Genomic DNA, 22,579 nt, shown 5'->3' on the forward strand with positions numbered 1-22,579 from the left:
TATCTCAACAAAACAGGCATCCAGAAGCACAGAAGACAGGAGAGCCCATTGTTCTGGATGCGACGTCTATTGGGAGAAGGCCCCCCAAAGTGTTCACACAACTTTTTTGTCAACAGAACTTGTCAACACAAGGTACTTTTCCTCATCTGGGAGGAAGGTTGTCAGCAAATGTGCCAGGTTTTGTTGAGATACTGTCAACAAATCCCATTTTGTGTGTGGACACTTCACTAGTTTTGTTGACAAAACCAGGATTTTGCCAGCAAAACTCTCTAGTGTAACCATAGCCTGAGAGATCTTTTAAAAGAAAACACTTCTAGATGCCATTGTTTAATTAGCACACAGAGGTATTCACTTCCTGTACCAACGCCACCATGGATTGGAATAATTGTTTTATGAGGTAGGTGTGAAAAAAAATGTAGTACTACCAGAGAGAAATAATACTAATAAAACAGAAACAGCTGACAACAACAATACTGCTGTCTTTTCTTTATGATGTTTAATACAATGCATTGTGGTTTACTACTTAATAAACCATTGCTTTTCTTCTGTCACCAGTTACCATATGATAACTTTATGTATTTTCCTGTTTCATGTTTTTAATGCCATGTACTAGAAAAGCTTAAATTTTTGTTTGACGCTGCTAATGGTAAATTATTATTGGTTAGATAACTATTTATTGATTAACTAGTTCAGCGCCCAAATAGGATTAACAGTTATTGACTAACAGTTCAAATTCAGCTATAAATCAGAGACTCTTGCACCACAGAAGCAATCTTTGTGCTAGCAGACCCTACTAATTCTTACAAGGCATCCTCTTATGCCTTCACATTGACTATTGCCCCAAGAGGTCCTGTTAAAATCAGTAGGACTATTTGAGAAGAAAGGTGCTACTCAGTGGGTATAATCCTAGCTCTGTTGAAGTCAATGACAAACTCATTGCTTTCAATAGAGTTGGGAAGTCACCTAATGTAAGGATGGCATGTGATGCATTCCTTATGTGGAAGTGAGAAGGAAACTCAGAACATGCAGTGGGGTAGACCACTATCTACAGGGCAACAGCATTACTTCTGACACCCACAAAAGGAACATTAAAAAACTAGAATACTTTATTCTCACCATAGTCTGTATTTTCTGGTTCCCAGCAGTTTGAAGGCCAAAAGTATGGGGCCTGAAAAACAGCACATCATATTTCAACAATTTCACTGAAACTTAAACAACAACCAGACTTATAGAGCTGAAAATATTATGATGCCCCTGACAGCCTAAGGTCCCAACCCTGTTCTTATAGTCTCAATGAAAATACTGATGTTGATGTCAGTAGGCACAGGATTGGTATCAGCCAACTTTCCCTGAATTCGAGGGATAAATGACGAGACCAATACAAAGATTCAGGGTTCCAATATTCAGATTATCTTTAGACTCCCTTACCCCTACATTTGACTATCGGCTTGTTCTCCATCCCCCTGTAATCTTCTTCATCCCAAATGAACCTGCTCTTACCTTGAGACACCTTTCAGGAATGGGAGAACATCCCTGTCGCCTTTTTACACATAACCTCTCATTAGGTTTTGAGCAATGTTAATGTGCTCAGCACTGTACAAAACAGAGGAAGATACAGTGTCCTGCCCAATTTACAGTTACTGGACAATACAATTCAGATTATAAATGGGTAAATTAATTTTGCCTAAAGTCAAAGCCCAATCTAGTGCCATAGTTTTGAAAGCTCTAACTAACATCACTCATTTTCTGTTCTGCTCAAGAGAGGACACTTTAGGCACCAAGCTTAAACTTTCCCCTCCCATTAATTACTACTATATTTACTACATAGTGGTCACTTTGCAGTTTTGATGTGCATGACAGAGTAACTGCTCTGTAGCAGAGCACGAGTGTGACAAGCGCCAAAGAAGGGCTTAGCAATTGACAACCATGTAAGAGGACAGCTCTTTCTGCCAAGGAACAGTGAGGAACTTTTAATGAGCACATGGTGGTGTTGAAGATATTTGGTCCAAATGCTACCCTACCACATTCCTTGCAAAGGCAAGAGGCTGATAGAATCACCTTCCTACTCCATTAAACTCATTCTAACAGAATATTTTTGGGTAGATTGGTGAGGGCCAAAATATGTGGCAGGGCACTGAGAGCTGATGAAAGAGTGGGCAAGGTTCCAGGGGAAAAGACACTGCAAGGAAAAAAACAATATAATCTGGTGACTGAACATGTGTGGGGTGAAAATTGGGAAAGGGAGCGTAATGGGGTCCACCCTCTCATGAACACCCCTCTGAGGCACAGGGTACCATGTAAGGTCTTGGCTGGTTGTCTTCAAGCTTATGAGAGTGGGGTTGACTAGCCCTGTCCAGGGTGCTGTCAATTCCTTTATTAGGCTTGTGGACAGTCTCCAGACACAGGGTCTGGGTCTAGCCCAGGTCTTGGTTCAGCTCTCACTTGGAGCTGTTTGTGGTACTGCTGGTCTCCCAGGCAGGATATAGTCCTGCCTGTGAGGAACTACCAGGCCCTAGCCTGACAGCTTCTTTTATACTGGCCTGCCGAATTCTGACTGGCTGCCACAAAGACAGCCACTTTATCCTGCCAGGAGGACCTCTCTTCTGCTCTTCTTGCTGGGATGGGGTGTGGCAAGGCTTCTGGCCTACTGTAGGAGGCAATGGGGCTTAGTGCACCACATCACAGGGAGTTAAACAAGACATTGATGTTGGAGCCTAGCTGACTGGATGAAGGATAGGAGTTTGACAGCTGGAGATGACATCCTGCTAATCGTCCTTTCCTGATAGGTCTTTTAATGAGTCCCAGTGGGAAAGTACAACTGTACAGGTGAGTTAATGACACTTTTAGGTAATTAATCTATACTTCTGTTGCATGTTGTTGTCACTTATGAAGCAGTAGGGCAGTGGGAACCAGAGGCAGCAGCAACAGGGGCAGAAGTGAAAGCTATTTCCATCAAAACTAAAAGAAGGCTGACAAAAGAAGAAAGGGAAGAGTTACATGACGGAGAAAGCAGGAGTACTCAGAAGAGAGGCGACAGGAAGGTAAATGGCTTAGTGGAAAGAGCACTGGCATCTATGCAGTCCTGCTGGGAGATCTAGGGACAGTTTCTTCACCATCTTTAGCCTCAGCTTCCCTTTTGTAAAATGGAAATAATGTTTGCAAAGTGCTCTGAGCTCTATGAACAAAAACTGCTATGAAAAGCTTGATATTATTAACATTACTATGTACCACATCAACAATGGAAACAACAGCACACAATGAGCTCCAGGTTTGCTCTTTCTTCATGAACAATCTGTTACAGAAAATGAACTTCTGGAGCACAATCAGTGAACTAAAAGGGAAGCCTTGTACCAGCAGATTTCAGGAGGGATGTATAAAATAATCAGGTCCTGCAAGTAAACTTTACACAGATGGAAACAGAATCAACATGAAGAAACATGGAGCATTTAAGTGATTTCTGCCAGGGTTACCAATTTCTGCGGCAGAGCAAGAAATGGAACTCTGATATTCTGATTCTGGATCTTATGCTTTAACAGAGAAAAGATCCAACCGGGGCTTTTTTTCTGGTAGAATGCAGTGGAATGCTGTTCTGGCACCTTTTTTCCATTCGAACACCAGAAAATTTTTTCACCACTCGTCCCGCAGCAGTGTGGAAACTGGGGCAGGAGCCCCTGCTGGTCCCACAGCAGCACAGGGACTGGTGCATTAAAATTGAACACAGTAACCTCTATGAGGAATCATCAAACTTGATTTCTGGCATCTCTTTTCCTAGAAAAAAAAGTGCTGGATCCAACTAACCTAACATAAAACTGAGCCTGAAACTGAGGTGCAAAATCTGGATTCAGACTTATAACTCTCTTGTGTTTGCATGTGTTCAGATCTGGAGTTTGGTCCCGCCCATTACATATGGCAAACTAGTTACCAAATTCAGGGCCATGTTCAGATTCTGAAAACAGCTAACCTTTAGATTGGAGTTTTTATTCTGGCATCAGAAAAACATATTTCGGGACAGCAGATTTCTTAAAGGGACTTCAACCAGTTCTTTATGGCTGTGCCCAAATGACCTCAATAAATATAGGGATGTTGTGCTACGTGAACTTTAACGACACTGGCTGGTCTCTGTGAAACATTTCAGTGATAGTAGAAGCAACAGTGTAGGAAGCAGAGGGCTCAGGTACCTGAAAACGATAGAAGGTTCCATCATCTTTCAGGGTAAGGACATGATCTGAGATTGGAAAGATATAGCCCTGTGCTGCTATAAGACTTCCCATGTGTATTGCTTCTGCTGTGAGACATCAGGGAAAGAAAGAAAACAACAGAAATCTGTCAGAAAAAGGCAAACAAGTGTATCCATTGTTCCCTACAGATCTGATGGTGGTGCACTGTCAGACTTAGCATATCCCATACCACTTCATACCCTTAGGGAAGAAATTTATCTGCTGATTTTCTTATGCCATTGACACTTACAGGGTGTAATGCTGCTCTGTGTGTTGAAATTCAATTCAAAGCACATCGTACATTACCACTAGTGATCACTCCATTCCAACAATGAACCTCAATCATGTTGGTAAATTATACAGACAGCCAGAATGATATACAATAGGGTCTCAACTTTCATGAAGGTTCTGTGTTCAGATCCCTCAAGAATGTTGATTTTTCACGAATATGGGGGTGGGTTCCCAGAGCCCTGGGGAAGCAGTGGCTGCTGGCACTCCTGCCCAGGGCCCCAGGGGAAGTGGTGGCTGCCAGCGTTCCTGCCTCGGGCCCCGGGGGAAGCAGCTATTCATGAATAATTGAATTTGCAAACAGTAAGTTAGCGAATTGTGAGACCCCACTGTACTGCTAACAGCATCTTTATTAATATGGAAAAAATCATTTAAAGGTAGCAAAGGGCTTTACTGCAAGGAAAATGCACTGAGGCAGAGGGTGCTGTACTGCAACTTTTGGAAGCACAGGGGGCAACTTCAGTCTTTTCCTTCTGATGCAGGCTGCAGTTCAAGGGACAGACAGTTCCCCAGCTGATGCAAACTGTCAAAGTCCCATCGACTTCAGAGCTCTGCAAATTTATACAAGTTGCACATCTGCACTTAGGTGTACAGTCAGGGCCTCAGTCCTCCAGCAAAATAAGCCTTCTCACCTAGTTAAATATTTACCAAATGGCTTGAAAGTGTCATATGGGATTCTGGAGTTAGCAAGACAATGTTTTATGATTCACTGATAGGCGGAGGGACAGTAAATATGATTCATGTCCCTTTCCCCCCAGTTCTCTTCAGCTCACTGCAACCACAGTGCTTTCTCAGGACTAGGTTCAGCTTCTCTCTTTTCCCCCAAACCTTCTGAAGGTAGGTTGTTCAGTTTCAACAGTCATATTACCTGGGTCCTCGATACTGAGGTTCTTCATGAGCCACTGCACAATGTCAGCACCTGGCAAGACAGAAATGCATTTCACGTATGAGATCACGGATGTTCAGAAGTTGTGGAGAACCACCAGTTTTAAACAAGAAGCAAAGATACAGAAGTTCAGGTCAAAGTGTTTCCTCTCTTATTCCAACTGGAGGCTTGAAGAATCTGTTTACCTGTTTAACACTATTATTTATTTACTTATTTATTTATTTCGAGTTTAAAAAACTCACAGGATGGACACCTTGATACAGTTTAAATTACACTGCAAAGATGGGTGGGGGGTAAGCCTAGTTCATATCAGCAATGTAAGTAATGTCTTCAGAAAAGAAGTGGGACAGTGTGTGGGCGGGGGGGAAGGTCTCTCTTTGAATGTGTTGTTTGTGAGTGATACCACTGGCGGTTTGGGGAGAGTAGAGAGGGGAGATTGGATCTGGGCTTTTCAGCTCTAGTCAGGTACAACACATACAGGTATCTTACAAGTGGCATAAGACCTTTAGAACTGATTCTCTACATGCACGTGACCAGTCTGCTGCCTGCATGAAACATGTAGGACAAAAGATGTGTCACTGCATCTAAGCAGACACTATTACTCATCAGCAAAATGCAATATGATGAGACGAAAATTTTGCCATCTTATTTAGATCACGTGCTGAGCTGCTAACTGTGATTCAGGCCATGTCTCAAGGAGGCATCCAAATCCCTTTGTTAGCTTTGTCCAAAGTCACACAGCAAGCCTGCGGCAATCTAGAAAGTCAATAGTGGAGCCAGATCAGAAAAACACTTTCCCACAAAAAGCACCGATTCCACATTGGTCTGATTATCGACACATCAGCAAGACTTCTTCAACACACACTGGCTACGGTTACACTACAGCAATCTGTTAGCAGAAGTCACTGTGGGCAGAGATTTCCTGACAAAACCTCTGTCTACAGAGTATGGTTACACACAAAAGCCAATCGGGAGGGCTGCCTGGCAGCTCTCTTGACAAAACAGACACCCAGAAGCACAGCAGACGCGGCTGCCCATTGTTCTGGATGCCCTGTTTGTCAAGGGAAGGACCCCCCAGACTGTCCTCACAGATTTGTCAACAGAATCTTCTGACAGCAGCATTATGCCCCACGGCTGAGAGGCAGCACACTGCCAGCAAAAGTGCTGAGTTTTGTTGACAAGATGACAAAATGCATTTTGTTTGTGGACATTCCACCAGTTTTGTCAAACTAGAAAGAGTTACACCTGTGCAATAATTACAGCAATACATGGCATTATATAGTGCCTTAAAACTACAGAGTGTTGTACCAACAGCAGCTGATTAACCATGGGGTACAGTCAGCTTAAACCAAACCCGAAAAATTATCCCTTGGACGGAGAACAACTGGAGAGTTCAGATTTAGGATCACAGACATGATTCACAACATTCTGATGTGCCAGAACCAGGAAAGAGAAAAGGACAGGACGATTAGTCAGTACTTTGAAGGCTGAAGGGCAATGTACGTAAGTGTCAGTCTGACTTGGATGGCGATGCACCCACTTACACTGGGTCTGGCCAAAACAAGTGAGAAAATGAAATTTGTGAGAAGTTTAAAACCAGAACTGTCTGGATGAACTGACCTTAAGCTAGCTTGGAGATGACATGTGCATTTAAATAGAGATTAGTTTGCGCTACAAAGATTGGCTCTGCTTTTAAACTCCCCAAAAGTTCAGAGGCATTTAGATATAAGGTTCTGTTCCAGCTCAATTTCATTTTAAAATTGTAGATGGAGGGGAAATAATAATTGGTTCCTGTTGTACATGACTCCATACCCATTCATTCAGCTCCTACATCAGCAGCCAATCCGGGGGTAATGTTTGCAGAGCTCAGTTTTGCTCTCCATTTTTGCCATGACTAGGCATGTTATGGTGTCATGGCTAAACAGAGCATGTTCAGCTTGGTGCAATTTTTTTTTTGCTTACGGAGAAAAACATTCAAATCATGACATAAATTAACACCCTCTACCCCAATACATAATCAATACTGTATTAATCAGCGAACAATGAGCAGCATGTGGAAGCAAGCACAGATTCTAGAGCATGTTTAGTCTGCCAAATGGTATGAAAGTCCCATGAAAACCTTGCAAAAAGAGATAATTAAAGAAATCATTTTTTCACAATCCTATTTTCCTTGATTCTATGAAATATTCACCGTAGAAAGTTTATTTGCTGTTTCTTTGACATTTTATTGTGATTTTTACTAATTACAGGTTTACAGCTCTTGTTAAACTGAAAACTTGTATGGCAATGGTGCTGATGGAATCGTGAGCAGCCACTCAAGAATATATTGCCATTTTGTCAACCCCTGACACCATGCACTGTATGAACTGAATATTTAACCAAAAATAAATCCAAAACTTTCACTTGAAATCATGGATCTTAATGGGCCTCAGTTTAAAAAAAAAAAAATTCCTGAGTGTTGCCAAGAGACTGGCAGAGTTTATAGCCATTCTTCAGCTTTCCTCAGGCAGGCAGATTATCCTTCCGCTGAGTTTGCTGAACCATTATTTATCTGCCAACTAAGATTATTCAATCTCACGACAAGGCATAGTCTTTCTTTTCCCTGTTAATTAATGTCATATTAATACCTATGTCACTAATTATTATTCCACCACAATGACAACGCCTTACTTCCAAAACCACTTTCAGCTTTCTGATTTACCCTGACTTCAGCTCCACCTCTGCCACAGGTTGTGTACCACTGCAGCCCAATCGCGCCCATTCACGATATACCAATTGATCTGTCTCTCAAATTATGAAGTTTGCATTCATCTATAAAAGTCAAGGAATGGGTGCAAGTTCTCTTCAACTCATAAGACCCCCTCCTTCTTCAAATTCTTTTCAAGTCATTCACCCATAGTAAAGATCCTCATAAAAATCTCATTTTACTCTTCCCCTAGAGACCATGCTAAGAATTTGCTTCACTTCTGAAGTGAATAAGATAGTGTACAACGTACACCTAACCAACATACACTTCATTACATACCCCATGACAACAATTCCAGATCAATTTGCCATACAATTCTCCTTCATTCTTGCCCAATGCACGCATTGAATGAGGCAGGCTCTTGAAGAAAACCACTACCTGATCAGGTAATAAAGGACTACGACATAATGCACTGGGTGCACAGGTAATATTCCACAGCCATTCTTAACTTTACTCTTTCCTCCTTTATGATTGCTTAACTTTGAAACCTTAGCATATTTAAAATGTGTTTTAATGGATGTTTCACAAAGAGGTGTTTTGTAAATGAAAGATGAAGAAACTAAATAAATTAGCATAAAAGGATTTCCTTCCTATTCATCTGGAACAAGGACAGGCAATAATTTTTAATGGGGGGCACTCCAAGATTTTGGTAAGTGGTCAAGGGCTGCACTTTTCTATGGAAGGGGTGCAGGGTCTGGGATGGAGGTCGGGGGCAGAAGGGAGGGGCAGGGGATTGGAGTGCAGGGTCTGGGCCAGGTATGGGTGCATGAGGGGGCAGAGGGTTAGGCTCATGTGGGGTGGGAGGCAGAGAACAGGCAGGAAGGAGGGGCAGGGGTGCCAGAGGCAGGCTTGTGCATGGAGACTTGCACCAGTTGCTCCAAGCTAGCAGCCCTGTAGGACCCTCTGGAGCAGGCTCCCTGCTTGCTGCAGCTCCAGTTATTTCTAAACTGTTGACTGCTCTATGTGGCTCTCTGCTCCAGATGCTGGGGGCAGGGGAGTGCTTTGTGTGCTGCCCTGCCCCCTCACCCCCCAGGCAAAACCTCTCAGCCCCCGTTGGCTGGAAACAGACCAATGGGAGCTGAGAAATTGTGCCGAGTTGCCCCCAGCACCAGCAGAATCCCTCAGCTCCTATTGTTCGTTTCCAAGATCTGGACAATAGGAGCTGACAAATTTTGCTGGAGGGGGTGAGGTGGAAACATGCAAAGCTCTCCCCCTTTGCAGCTGTTGGGGTGGCTGCAGGCCAGATTAAAAGGCTTGGGCGGCCATACCTGCCCACAGGCTGTATCTTGCCCCCCCCCCGCCCCCCCCCCAATCTGGAGGAATGTTCACACTTGCTAGACAGCAGTGGAGTGCTGTGGACAGGCATGAAATTAGCAAGTAATGAAACAGGAGCCTTTGATTCTTTCCACACAGAACTTTCTGTATCATAGCGAAGATGACAGAACCCTTTGATGATACACAATGCCCCATGACTCACAGTATTCAGTCACTAAATGTAGGGAAAGATGCAACACCATCTACAAATTTTCCTACGTCATGCATATAAGCAGACCACCAAGCCAACCAACCACTGGCAACCACTAAGAGACTGCACTACATAATTCAGTTTCCCCATGCAAAATACATTTTCAAACTCTTATCACTGAGTCTGACCAAATAAACTTCTGTCACACCCGTAAGACTGAAAAAGTCATAAATATCCAAAATGGCTCCTTATAGTATAAACACTTGGAAGCCCTTAATCATGCAGGTCATTCCACCCTCTGCTCATAAACACAACAATAAATAAAAATCGTTTCGCACCGATGTGTATTTGGGGGCAGCATTTGCCTCTGTGAGAATGATGGGGTGAATTCTCATGATTTTATTTCCAGATCTTGTTAGGAAAACACCTTCATCATCAACAGCACCACCAACATCAAAAAACCTAAAGAATTCTTGCTGAAGGGCACAACTCTTTATTATTGAATCTCCCAGCATGGATTATTCCCTCAGATATCAGCCTTACATTTTTTCTTTGGCAACCTCTCAGTGGAAGTTTTGCCTGGGTAGACAGTTTAGAATCCTGGCCATAGTACGTATTGTGTGTTGTGCTCCAACTTTTGTCATGGAAAAGTGTTCTCTCTTTGACCATCCTTGAAAAATAATAGGACTATACCTTTAAGCATTCCTGGCCCCTAAAAGCACTTACAATGTAGATAGCATTTTATTATAATATAGGGAAACAATTTATAGCATACTGGGATCAACTTGAAAAGCCCCAGTGCTGCAGCCTGAAAGTGTGATAATTAGCCTAATTGCACCACACAGTATCAGCAAGGAGCCTCATCGCAGCAAGACCAGCATGGTATTTATAGCAATTAAGACTTCCTTTTTTGTCTTGCCTGTACATTATTTAGTATTATGACAGCACCTAGAGGTCCTATTGTGTGTACTGTATACACACCTAATAAAATGACAGACCCTGCTCTGAAGAGCATGCAGTCTATGTAACACTTTACACTCTAAGGCCCCAGTTCCACAATTCATAACATGATGGCAGATTGCTACACCTGCTCAGATTCCCTAGACCTCTGGGGAGCCACACAGACAATACGTCTGCCTATGTGCAACAAATTGCAGGATCAGAGCTCAAGTAATGATTATAGTACTATAAAAATAATAGGACTGTACCTTTAGGCAGTCCCAGCCCTCAAAAGCATTTACAATGCAGATAGCATTTTGTTACAAATGTGTTACAAAAAAGCAGCTGGATAGCTGATTTACCAAAGTACTACATCAACACTGAGTGAGCCTAATGTCATTGCTTCCACGGCTTATCTTATAAAGCCTTCTTGACGGGTTCATAACATCATAACTCATCAGTTGATATCCTGCTCATTCACAGCCTGATAGCCAATTCTCAGCAGTCAAGTATAGGTCTACAAAGGAATAGTGTGCAGCAGAACTAGAGAGAAGTCTTGACTTTAGGAAAAAAAAACAAACCAGTGTTGATTGTCAAAATTAAAGACAGAGAATGCAATAGATACAGCTTAACTATCAGTTTATTAAAGTCAAAAGAATAAATACTGTTTTCTCAAATAAACATACACAATTTAAACTGCATCAGTAATGTGTTTCTGTAAACTGACATACTGTATGTGCCTTCAGTTTTTACTACTCCCTTGCATTTAGCTGAAAGGACTTCAAGACATTTTGAAAAAAATCAAAGCCTGTAAGGAAAAAACAAAGTGTTCAGTCAAGATTAAGCCGATGGTGGGACACTATGAATGTTTTAGTACTTCTTATAAGTTCAGAGACACTGAGGCTGGAAAGAACCCAGATATTTTAGAAATTAAAAAATGATCATAGCTTATAACAACCCACATTTCCTGGCAACACTCTTGTCCTCAGTAACTTGCTTTGGGAAATACAAGTTATACTCCCCTTCTGCATGAATTGATTTGTTGGTGAAAAGCACTGAGAAGTAAAGGGCAGAGAAATTCATATTTTCTAAATTTTGCAGTTTACAAGTACAAACAATGTATCTGAAGCGTCCCAAAAGGAGCTTGGTATGAAAGAGATCAAAGGAATGTAGATAATGCTTTTCATTTTGAAAACCTTCAACATGTATTAACTAATTTTTGCACATTCACTATGAGGTAGATAAGGATGATTTAGTCCCTTTTACAGAAACGGAAACTGTTTCACAGAGAAATTAAGTACATTTGTAAATGAGGGGGTCTAATGTTAGGTACTTAAATCCATATTTACTGTTGGCATCTAAACGATTGGCTCAACTTTCAGAAATACTGATCTTTCACAACTTGTATTAACTCTGAAAATGTGTCCTACTGGGCGGGGGAGAACCAAAACAAAGTAATCATTTAGCATCTCTATGATGATCTTATGCTCTTTAAATGCTTTTTTATCTCCTTGATGAGACAGCTCCCTTTCTGCTTCTGAATAAATTTCTTGTCACTTGCTTTTCAGCATGGAAGCCGATTAAAGTGATGTTATCATTGATTACTGTTCATTCATTTTCTCCATTTTGCTCCATCCCACCAGTATTTCCTGAAAGCCGACTGTAGAGAGTGATCCATGGAACAAAGCATTGCTCCACCCATCCATACAGACAGTTTACCACTCTGAATTAACAAGAACTGTGGTGGCAGGGAACCTTCCAAGCCAGCACCTTTCCTGGGCACTGTGAGAATGCTGGATACAGAGGGAGGCAGGAAAGGGCTGCTTCATCATAGGTGGAGCTGATAGAGATCTCTAGTTAAGGTTGTCAAACTTCATAATAAAGCTCTGTTTTCAGATGTGTATAACTGCCAAACTAACTCTTTGGGCCAACATTTTCATGCCATGTATCTGATTCAGGCTGAATTATTTTGTAATTTGAGCTAAAATGATTAAATTAGTTCCAAGAATGAGGTTAGAGAAAAATATATTGTTTGGCCCATGTTAAAATATATAATCACTTGGCTAAGGAGCTGTAGCGAGCCCATGCTTTGGAGAAAGAATTTTGAAATTTAGTAGGGAGCTGCTCAGTTTTAGAGAGGAGCCTTTTTCCATCTCTGTGAATGTGCACCCAGGTTATAAGCCTGTAAAAAAAAAATCTCAGTTCAAACGTGCTTTGGAGTGGACTCCCGGAAGAGAAGTGATGGTGTCTGACTTTGCTGTTCCTGAGACCTGGATTCTATCCCTGCCCCTGCTGTAGGGTTCTTGTGGTGACGCTGAGTTAACCACCTGAGGCAAAATTGTCACAGTTGCTAATTCCGCATTTTCTACGTGCCCAACATGAGACACTTGGGGCTAAACTTGCAGAAATGTCAAGGGCTCACTAGTGCAGCTAAAGCTGACTGGGAGCTGCGCTTTGAACATACAAAGTGCTATGAAAGAGCTGAGCACTCTTTAAAAATAATCAGGCCCAGGAACCCAAAATTGGTGGATATTTTTGACAATTTTGGCCTTCATCTCTTGTCTTCAGTTCCCCATGTATAAACCAGAGATAATGCCATTCCTTCATTTTACAGACGTGCTGGGAAGATAAATTAATTAATGCTTGTGAAACACTCAAACCCTATAGTGAAAATACTCCAGTAATGCCCCTGAGGAAATTAATAATTCTGTCTTCAGTGCACGGTTTAGATAGAGTGAGATGAATAAGGCCAGGGTGATCCACTGAATGTGGAGGAATATTGAGTAACTGCTCAGGAACTGAATAAGGCAGGTTTCTGTGGAAAATATAGAGCAGGGATGAGGAACCTACAGCTCATGGGCCAGATCCAGCCACAATGCTTGGGGCTCCAAAGGGCTGGAGCAGAAGCACAAGCTCCTCAATCCACGAGGAAGCAGCAGAGAGCTGGTGCTAAATCTCCTCCATGGACAGCTATGCCTGGCAAGTGGGAGGAAGCGGCTCTGCACACTGCTGTTCCCCAGCCTCCCCAGGTAGAGGGAATGGCAGCACAGGGAATCACTCACCCGAAGGCCCCACTCCCGTTGCTTCCCTAGGCCAGGGATCGTGGCCAATGGGAGTGGAGATAGGGTGGTGCCTGCAAAAGCAGGGTGGTGCAAAGCCACCTGTGCCCTTTCCCCAGAACTGTACCAGGTAAGTGCCCCGATCCTCTGTCCCCTTCTTTAAACTCTTGTATTTCCTAACTTTTGAGATCTTGAAGAATGTTTGTGTAACAAAGGTGTCTCTGGGGTGGGGATTCCGTGTTTTACATAAAAACGACACAAAACTTTTGTACAAAGCAGAAGCATAATTTATCATTGTGACAGGAAGCAACATATTCAGTGATCTTTTTAGGTAAATGACACAAGGGCATCATATAGGGATACAGCAACTTGGAGGGACAGATTTCTCTTTCTAGATGAAAAATATGCAGCAAACACTGCTCTTCTACATGTCCCAGACTTCACTGTGAGCTACTGGCTCACCTGTTGGGCAGGCATGCCATTCCCATTCATTTACTCCTTCAATTCTCCTGTACTAGCTAAGGTCTATGGCTTTCTCTGAAGTTGTTTAGCGGGACACTCAAGGTGAGGTGAGATGAATTTTGAGAGACAAAGTTTGTACTGTTACATCGAGTACAATATTTCCACAATGTGCCATCTCCTCTGACCCCAAACTTCAGCAGCACAACACCACTGTACTGCTTCAGAGAACATGTTTGTATAAGTAAATGGACACACTAATCAAATTACGGAGGATTAACCGTGTCATTTACTGAAAGCACAGTAAAGCAAAAGAGTATGTTTGCCTTTCCCCTTGGCTTGTTCTTGTCACTGACAGCAAGCTCCAAAGCAAGATAGTCAACACTTGCGCAAGAGTAGAAAAATTCTTTCACAAAGAGGGGAAATGTACCAGACCCAGTTTGTACCGCAGGTTGTTGATGCACAGTCTGGATGTAAAGGAGTTTGAGGAGATAGCCTTGGACTGAAAATACTATGCATTGTAATCATGGGCAGTCAGCATAAACAGCAGAATCTTGGAGAATGAGACCAACCTGATGGCAGTTGATGAAACACACAGAACTGGCATCATGGAAACTCACCTCTAGACAGAGATTTCAAAGCTTCTTCAGTTTTGATATAGTTTAAATTAGCTGATAGGGTATACGCTGCAATTTTACATCTCTCAACATTCTACTCTGAAAGTTTGGTCTCTCCCTCCAATTTGTTTATTTTACACAGACATGCACAGGCGCAGTTTGGCTTTATACATCCTGAAGGGGTACAGATTAATGTGAGAGCATCCCTACATGCTAAGTGTCCCTCTACCAACCCCCGCTTCCACATTGGCTGCTCAACCTCCCCCCCCGCACCCACCACCTCTTTGATCTCCTAGCCAGACTCTGCGGGTATTGCTACACTACAATTAAAAACCCATGGCTGGCCTCTGCCAACTGACACTGACTTGTGCAGCTCAGCAAAGGGGCTGTTGAACTGTGGTGTAGATGTTTGGGCTCAGGACCCAGGAAAGTGGGAGGGTCCCAGAGTTCAAGCTGGAATAGTTACATTGCGCTCAAACAGACCCCTTACCTAGATCCCCATGGCCTGAGCCAGCTGCAGGTATCTAGCTGAAGTGTGGGCATACGCTTGGTTCCTTGCTATTGAGTCAGACTGGCTCAGGTCATGCCTACAGAATTCCTGGGGTCAATGCTCAGGCTCCTACTAATCCATAGACAACCATAGGCTTCTCACACCCAAAGAACATAAAGCAAAACAGCACCGAAGACAAGACTGAGGAAGTGCTGAGGAATCCAGCTGGCTGAAAATGAGGTAAGGGACTATACCAATTATATACCTAGGACAAACCATGGGGTCATCCCACCCAGCAGCACCCCTCTGCGGCCAAGGGTACCATGTAAAGTCTTATCTGTTGTATCCAGGGTTATGAGGGTGGGCTCTACCTTGCATTGTCCAGGGTGTTGTCAGTTCCTCTATTAGGCCTGTGGCCAGCCTCTTGCCACCAGGGCTTTGGCCTGGCCTGTTCAGCTTGCACTCAGAGCTGTCCAAAGTGCTGCTGGTCTCCCAGGGATCTGCCTGGATCAAGCTCCTGAAGGGAACAACCAGACAGCTTCTTTTATACCAGGCTACTGGGTCCTGATTGGCTGCTGCAGACACAGCCACCCTTTCTTGCCCAGAGGACCTCTCTTCTGCTCCTCTTAGTGGGATGGGGTATGGCCAGGCCTCTTGCCTCCTGTAGGGGCATCAGGGCTTACTCCACCCCATCATACCAATATGGACCCCTTGACTGGTTGAATATTCTGAAACTGGCTTTAAAAGAGATCTGAGGCCACATTCTCATCTATGTTACAATAGCATAAATCAGAAGTAATTAAACTGATTCCAGTTAAACCATAACTGAACCAAAAACCCCAAATCTAAAAATCTACAAAATTTGGAGGGATTCAAAATTAGAATCTGTCAGATTCAAATTTTGTATATAACCCCAAACTGTATTATGGGCCAAACCAAAGCCAGAGACTCATTCCCTCACTCCCCAGCCCCTGCCCCAACCAAAATCTGAGGCAAATTTAAACAAGGGTTTAAATTTTCTGACTTGTGCCCACCTCTACACATCCCAGGAGGTAGATCTTCTAGGCTATCATAGGTGCTTATACGGCCATCTGAGCACCTCAAGAATCTTTATCATTCAGAAGTCTGCAGCAGAGCAGGGAATTGAAACTGGGTCTTTGAATGGCTAAACTAGTAACCTAACTCCTGGACCATTACTTCCTCTCCAAGGTTCCATTATCACACCTGCAGTGGAGGGTGGGGGTGCCATTCAACAAAGTTACAAATATGAAAAAAAAATTACTTGCATCAGCCTAACAGCTCACTGTTGCAATATCTGTAAAGACCCACACAGCCTCATGAGCTGCTTTAAATATATATGAGAGACGAAAAAGTTTACTTTATATTCATGCAATCTCAGCAGCAACAGTCACCAGCATTTACAAGTAGTATGAGAAATAGCTTCCTACCCTAAATGGTTAAGCACTACAGATGGTTAAAGACCTATTTTTCTCTCCATCTACATTTTTAATAACATTAGACTTACTTTCCCAGTCTCTCTAGCATTAAGTCACACCAAAAATGACTGAAAGTAGCTTGTATAATTTACCAGCTCGGCCTTCAGCCATACACTAGCATATAGACACTGCTCCTCATGCTGTCATAATAATTCAATAACAACATGGCAAGGGAAGCAATTGAAACACTCCTGTAATAAAGTGGGAGGGGGTTGAAAATTCTGGCGTGCATACATGTTTCACACTTACAAGCTTTAAGCAAACGTCAATGTTCTGTCAAGTACATCATCTATTGATAGTTTTTAAATAGCACATTTGCTTCTTAAAGGAAAGGAAAAAGCCGCAAAATATGAAGGGCCACATACTTGATTGATTGCTCCGCAATTATCTGATTTTCACTACTTCACACCCAGTGACATCATTTACACCTGCATCAAGTAGGAATCAAATGTTGCAAATCCAAATGCTTCACTCACACAGTAGTGTATTCAGACACTCTTTGCAAAGGTATAAACAACAATGAACAGTGTAAGGTGGACGTCCCAAGTGACCTAACATTTTTTAACTACTGGTACAATATTTATCTACTAGAGGCCTTAGATAAGCAAGGCACTCATTGATTTCAGAAGGAATTATGTCTGCACAGGCACTGAAGCATTAGCCACTTGAGAGCTCTGGCCAAGATAAATCATTATATTTGCTAGGAAGTCACACAGTTCCACTATAACTGCATCAGCATTACCCACCAAATTGTTCTGATGCAGATGCAGACTGAAAGATAACATCAGCTTTCCCACCATGACAAGAATCCTTCCTGGCCTGACCTACTACTCATATTCTCCTCTCAGGTTATCATGTCAGCTAAGAGCAGTGCTAGAGTTCAGCAATATCAGTAACACAAGCTGAGGAGTAAGTCCCTAACAGACCTAGGCATTCTACTCTTCCTTGCAGGTTCCCAAAAGCTGAAGTCTGAAGTACCAGCCAGGAAAATAAAAGGCCCTTATGTCATAGCGCCCTGCCTTTTCCCATCGCTTAGTAGGACGGGCTCTAATTCTGCAAAAACATCAGTGCACTTGGAGTCATAGGATCTATACCACAATGCAAGCCTGGACTCAGGCAGGCTGGAGCTCAGCTCCCCTCCCTGCTCTTCATTTATAGAAAATCACTCAGACTTGGGCTCAGACCTAGGCTGCTAGTACTCTGTGATGCAGCAGGATCCAAGCCCTACTTAGACACATTCCTCCACCTGACTCTGGGCCTGACAGTCCGTCAAAGGTATCCCACAATATCATGACTCAACTTCCTTTGTCTTCTCTGTCCCAAGAATTTCAAGTCAATTGCAGTGAAATGGGAAATCACTCCCATTGGCATATGGTAGCAGCATCATGAGTCAGCATTAATTCTTCCATTGTCTTTGAGCACTGAGCTGCAAACACACCAGCGGAGAGCCTTCTGTGTTTTGCAATGGAAACCAGAACAAGCCTTCTGCAAAGTGCTGCTTCGTTGTCATGGAAGCACAGACAGATTTTGGTAAATCCCTGGTGTGAGGCCAGCAAAACTGTGGATTTTAGGAAGTAAGACAGGAACAGCCACACATCCCAGAAAAGAAGCTGGCAGCTTTGCAAATTTACTGGACAGGTGACCAGGGCAGGGAATGAATCAGTGGAAAACCAGAGTCCACTACCACACCTCAGACAACTATTTTATGAAGCATTTGACAAGGTGGGTGCATAACTGGTTGGATAGCCATTCCCAGAGAGTGGTTATCAATGGTTCACAGTCAGGCTGGAAGGGCATAATGAGTAGGGTTCCATAGGGATCAGTTCTGGGTCTGATTCTCTTCAACTGCTTCATCAGTGGTTTAGATATTGGCATAGAGAATATACTTATAAAGTTTGCAGTTGATACCAAGCTGGGAAGGGTTGTAAGGGGTTTTGCAGGATAGGATTATTATTCAGTGATCTGCACAAAATGAAGAATGGGTCTGAGGTAAATAGGGTGTAATTCAACAAGGACAAATGCTAAACTCCTTTAGGTCTGGTCTAAACTAGTGGATAAAATCAAATTTAAAGGTCTTAGGTTGATTTTATAAACCAACAGTCTTCACCATAGTGCTCAGTAGGTCAATTTTAAGGTGCTCTTAAGGTCAACATTTGTACTCCTGAGTTCACTGAGAGTAATGCCAAAAACTGATTTTTCAGTGTTGACTTATGCAAGTGCAGATGACAACATTATTAAAATATGTTTTATTAGCCTCCAAAACTATTCCACAGTACCCCTCAAAGTGTCCTTTCTGGTCATCACTTCACCTTCGCTGCTCTCCAGGTGAGCAGGAAGTAGGTGACAGGAAGCAGTGGTCATCAGTAAGGGAATTGTGAATTAATTTTCTTTTCTCTCTGGCCAGTGTGGCAAGCAGACATGAGGAATATGCCCCTGCAGCATACCTACTAACCATGAGTGCACAGGATCACACAAGGGTCCAAACATGGAGCCATCAGGAGATCCAGGACCTCGTTGTGTGTGTATGGGGGGAGGGGATGAATCTGTCCTCATGCAGCTCAAAAACAGCAAAATAAATGCCAACATTTATGCAAAGATATCACACGACATGATTCAGAGAGGGTACTCCAGGGATGCTCAGTAGTGCCACGCTAAAATCAAGGAGCTCAGGCAGAAATACCAAAGGATGAAAGAAGCTAATTGTCGCTAATGGTCAGTCTGGGTCATCACCTCAAAAATGCTGCTATTATGATGAGCTGCATGTTATTCTGGGGACAGACCCAGCCTTTTTCCTCAAAAAAAATACATGGACTCCTCAGTATGTGTTGTTTCAGCAGGATGATGATGTAGGGTTTGAGGTGGTAAATGAGGAAGATGTGGATGACAGCAGGGTGCACTCCAGTGTAGAAGTTGATTCTGCAACCCAGGACAGGTTTATCACCTCGTAGCCAGTCCCCTCGTCCCCAGGAGGTTTTGGAGGTAAACCAGGATGCTGGATGCCCCCCATTTCAGACCCCCCTCTGCATATTCAGTCCCCTCCTCTTGTTGGGGCCCCAGAATAATGGGGAGAAGGTCATGGAGATTCCTGCAGTCCACGCCAAGGGAATCATCCCCCAGGAAAATGTTAACATTTCAGCAACCACAATGTTGTTATCCTTTTGTTTTCCCTATATCCACCACTCTGCCATTAGGATCCCCTAAATAAAAACATTGTTGGCTGAAAAAAGGAAGTTTTGTTTATTAGTTAACATGTTCTGGGGTTCATGCTTTGGGGCTGAGTGTGGTAATGAGGATTGTCAAGTGGTGGAGGCAATTTTATAAAAGGCATGGAAACATCTGTGGTGGAGGGGGTATGCTAGTTAATGTCAGGAGATTCAGGACTCTTCACGCTCATTCATAAACTTGGTTTGCAAGGCATCCCTGATTTTCAGTGCTTCTTTCTGTGCTCTCCTGATGACCCTTGTGTCCAGTTGTTGATAATTACTGACCAGGAGAGCCGCCTCTGCTCCCCATGCTGGCAGAAAGTTCTCCCCCTTTGCCTCACAAATATTGTGAAGAATACAGCAGGCCCAATGACAAGGGTAATGTTTTCTTCACTGAGGTGTAAGCAGGTCAGAAGGCACCTGAACCTGGCACTTATACAGCCAAAGGTACATTCTATCACCATTCTGCACCTGCTCAGGCTGTAGTTGAACAGCTCCTTACTCCAGTAAGGGTGCCTGTGTATGGTTTCATGAGCCAAGGGAGCGAGGGGTAAGCAGGGTCACCAAGAACCACCACTATGGGCATTTCCACATACCTAATGTTGATCTTCTGGTCTGGAAAGAAAGTACCACTCTGAAGCCTTCTAAACAGACCAGAATTCCTAAAGATTGGCACTTTATGCACCCTTCCCGACCACCCCACATTGAAGTTGATGAAAACAACCTTTGTGAGCCACCAATGCCTGCAGTTAATGTACTTTGAGGTCTGGTGCCAGGATGGGGATGTGCATTCCATCTTTGGTCCTACTGAAGTTAGGGAATGCAATGGCAGCAAAACCATCCACCATGTCCTGCACATTCCCCAGAGTTACTGTCTTTTGCAGGAGAAGGTTAGTGATCACCTTGGCTACCCGGATGACAACAGCTTCCATTGTAGATTTGCCCACTCCAAATTGATTTCCCACTGGCTGATAGTTGTTGCGTTGCAAACTTCCACAGAGTAATTACCACACGCTTCTCAACTGTCAAAGCAGGTCTCATTCTGGTACTGCTGCACTTCAGGGTTGAAGACAGCACTTCACAAAGATCCATGAAGGTGGCCTTATGCATGCAGAAGTTTTGCAGCCACTGCTGATTGTCCCATGCCTGTAAAATGATGTGGTTCCAAAAACGTGGGCAGAAAATGTGCCTATGTAAGGAGAAAATTTTGTTAGCCCACTAACATGCGTAAGTCTCTGCCCACAGCTTGAATAAAAATTATGTTTATTGCTGAAAGTAGCTAGAAGAGCCTTTCTGAAACATTAGCACAACCATCAAAACAAAAAAGCAGTCCAGTAGCACTTTAAAGACTAACAAAATAATAGGTGGTGAGCTTTTGTGGGACAGACCCACTTCCTACATGCTTCTAGCTTCCCTACACACACAACAAGATCCATTGTTTACAGTCAAGCCCCAAGGTACAATTGCATTTGCTCTGATCCTACTGACAGAGACCAAAAACTACAAGATCTCTGCAATTTTTCTGGTTTGTCAACCTTCATCAGTATTTTTGGTTCTCTGTGCCTTAAATATTGAGCCTGTTCTGGTATGGCTATGGTCTGAAGAAGTGAGTCTCTTCCATGAAAGCTCATCACCTAATAAATTTTGTTAGTCTTTAAAGCACTAGTGGACTGCTTTTTTGTTTTGAGATCTCTCTGTTACTATTAGCACAACTAACAGACCAGGAGGAGAAGGGGACATGAAGAGTCAACATGATCCCATGTCCTCCTGACTTTATTTTTTTTTCTGAAACGAGTGGTTTTCCAAAGTGGCAAGTCTGCAAATAGTTTGCTGTTACTATTGTTATGTGAAATACAGCTGATTAATGGAGGGAAAGCTACATACTACAGGCTGGAAAAAACAAGATTTAATTTAGCTTCTGCTCAGCAGAGTTTTGTTTGTTTACTTGTTTTTGATGAATGAGCTATGTAATACTAACAAATTGGGTAAAAAAGAGGAAGAAATATGAGCTTGATGGATACTTGAACACCTCAAGTTCCCCTGCAGATGGAAGGCCAGCCATTGGATGACTACAGTTATCTGCTGGAGTTCTCCTCAAAACCCTGTTTAAATACTGTTGTGGACATGTGTAAGTGCCAGAGACTAAAGTTTCTTGCCTCAACTGTCTATCATCTGGATGGCCATGTCCCACTGATTTACTTCCTGCCACTACCTCATGAAGAATAACGTTACCAGGAGTGCTGGGTTCATCAAAACCCTGGCCAACCCCTAAATACAGCAGTCCAACCTTACTCAATAAAGCAATTAAGAACATACTTCACTTTAAGAATGTTTCAGCAGCATTGATTTACAGGGAACTGAAGTAAGGGTTAAGTGTTTTGCTGAAGAGCAATGGACTTGGAATCATACACAACTAGAACTGGAAGGAACGTTGAGAAGTCATCAGGTCCAGTCCCCTGCCCTTGCAGCAGGAGCAAGCACTGACCAGAGTCTCTAGACCATCCCTGATATGTATATATCTAACCTTCACTTAAATATCTCCAGTGATGGAGATTGCACAATCTCCCTAGGTAACTTACTCCAGTGTTTCATCACCGTAACAGTTAGGTAGTTTTTCCAAAATGTCCAACCTAAACCTCCCTGGTGGCAGTTTGAGCCCATTACTTCTTTTCCTACCTTCAAAGGTCAAGGAGATCAATTTTTCTCCCTCCTCT

The 22,579-nt window shown here is 43.0% G+C and overlaps 1 protein-coding gene across 7 annotated transcripts in view; it reads right to left on the bottom strand.

Moving 5' to 3' along the window:
- Window positions 1–22,579, bottom strand: part of RGS6 (regulator of G protein signaling 6) — a 491,454-nt gene that overhangs the window by 88,248 nt on the left and 380,627 nt on the right. For all 7 annotated transcript variants that reach the window (XM_074997137.1, XM_074997135.1, XM_074997141.1 and 4 more), the window contains 3 exons: window positions 5,374–5,424; window positions 4,179–4,285; window positions 1,117–1,168 (listed from right to left, as the gene is read on the bottom strand). In XM_074997137.1, coding sequence (XP_074853238.1) covers window positions 1,117–1,168; window positions 4,179–4,285; window positions 5,374–5,424 — 210 coding nt within the window. The remainder of the gene's footprint in view (window positions 1–1,116; window positions 1,169–4,178; window positions 4,286–5,373; window positions 5,425–22,579) is intronic.

Source organism: Carettochelys insculpta, chromosome 6, assembly GCF_033958435.1.
Source record: "Carettochelys insculpta isolate YL-2023 chromosome 6, ASM3395843v1, whole genome shotgun sequence".
Classification (NCBI taxonomy): domain Eukaryota; kingdom Metazoa; phylum Chordata; order Testudines; family Carettochelyidae; genus Carettochelys; species Carettochelys insculpta.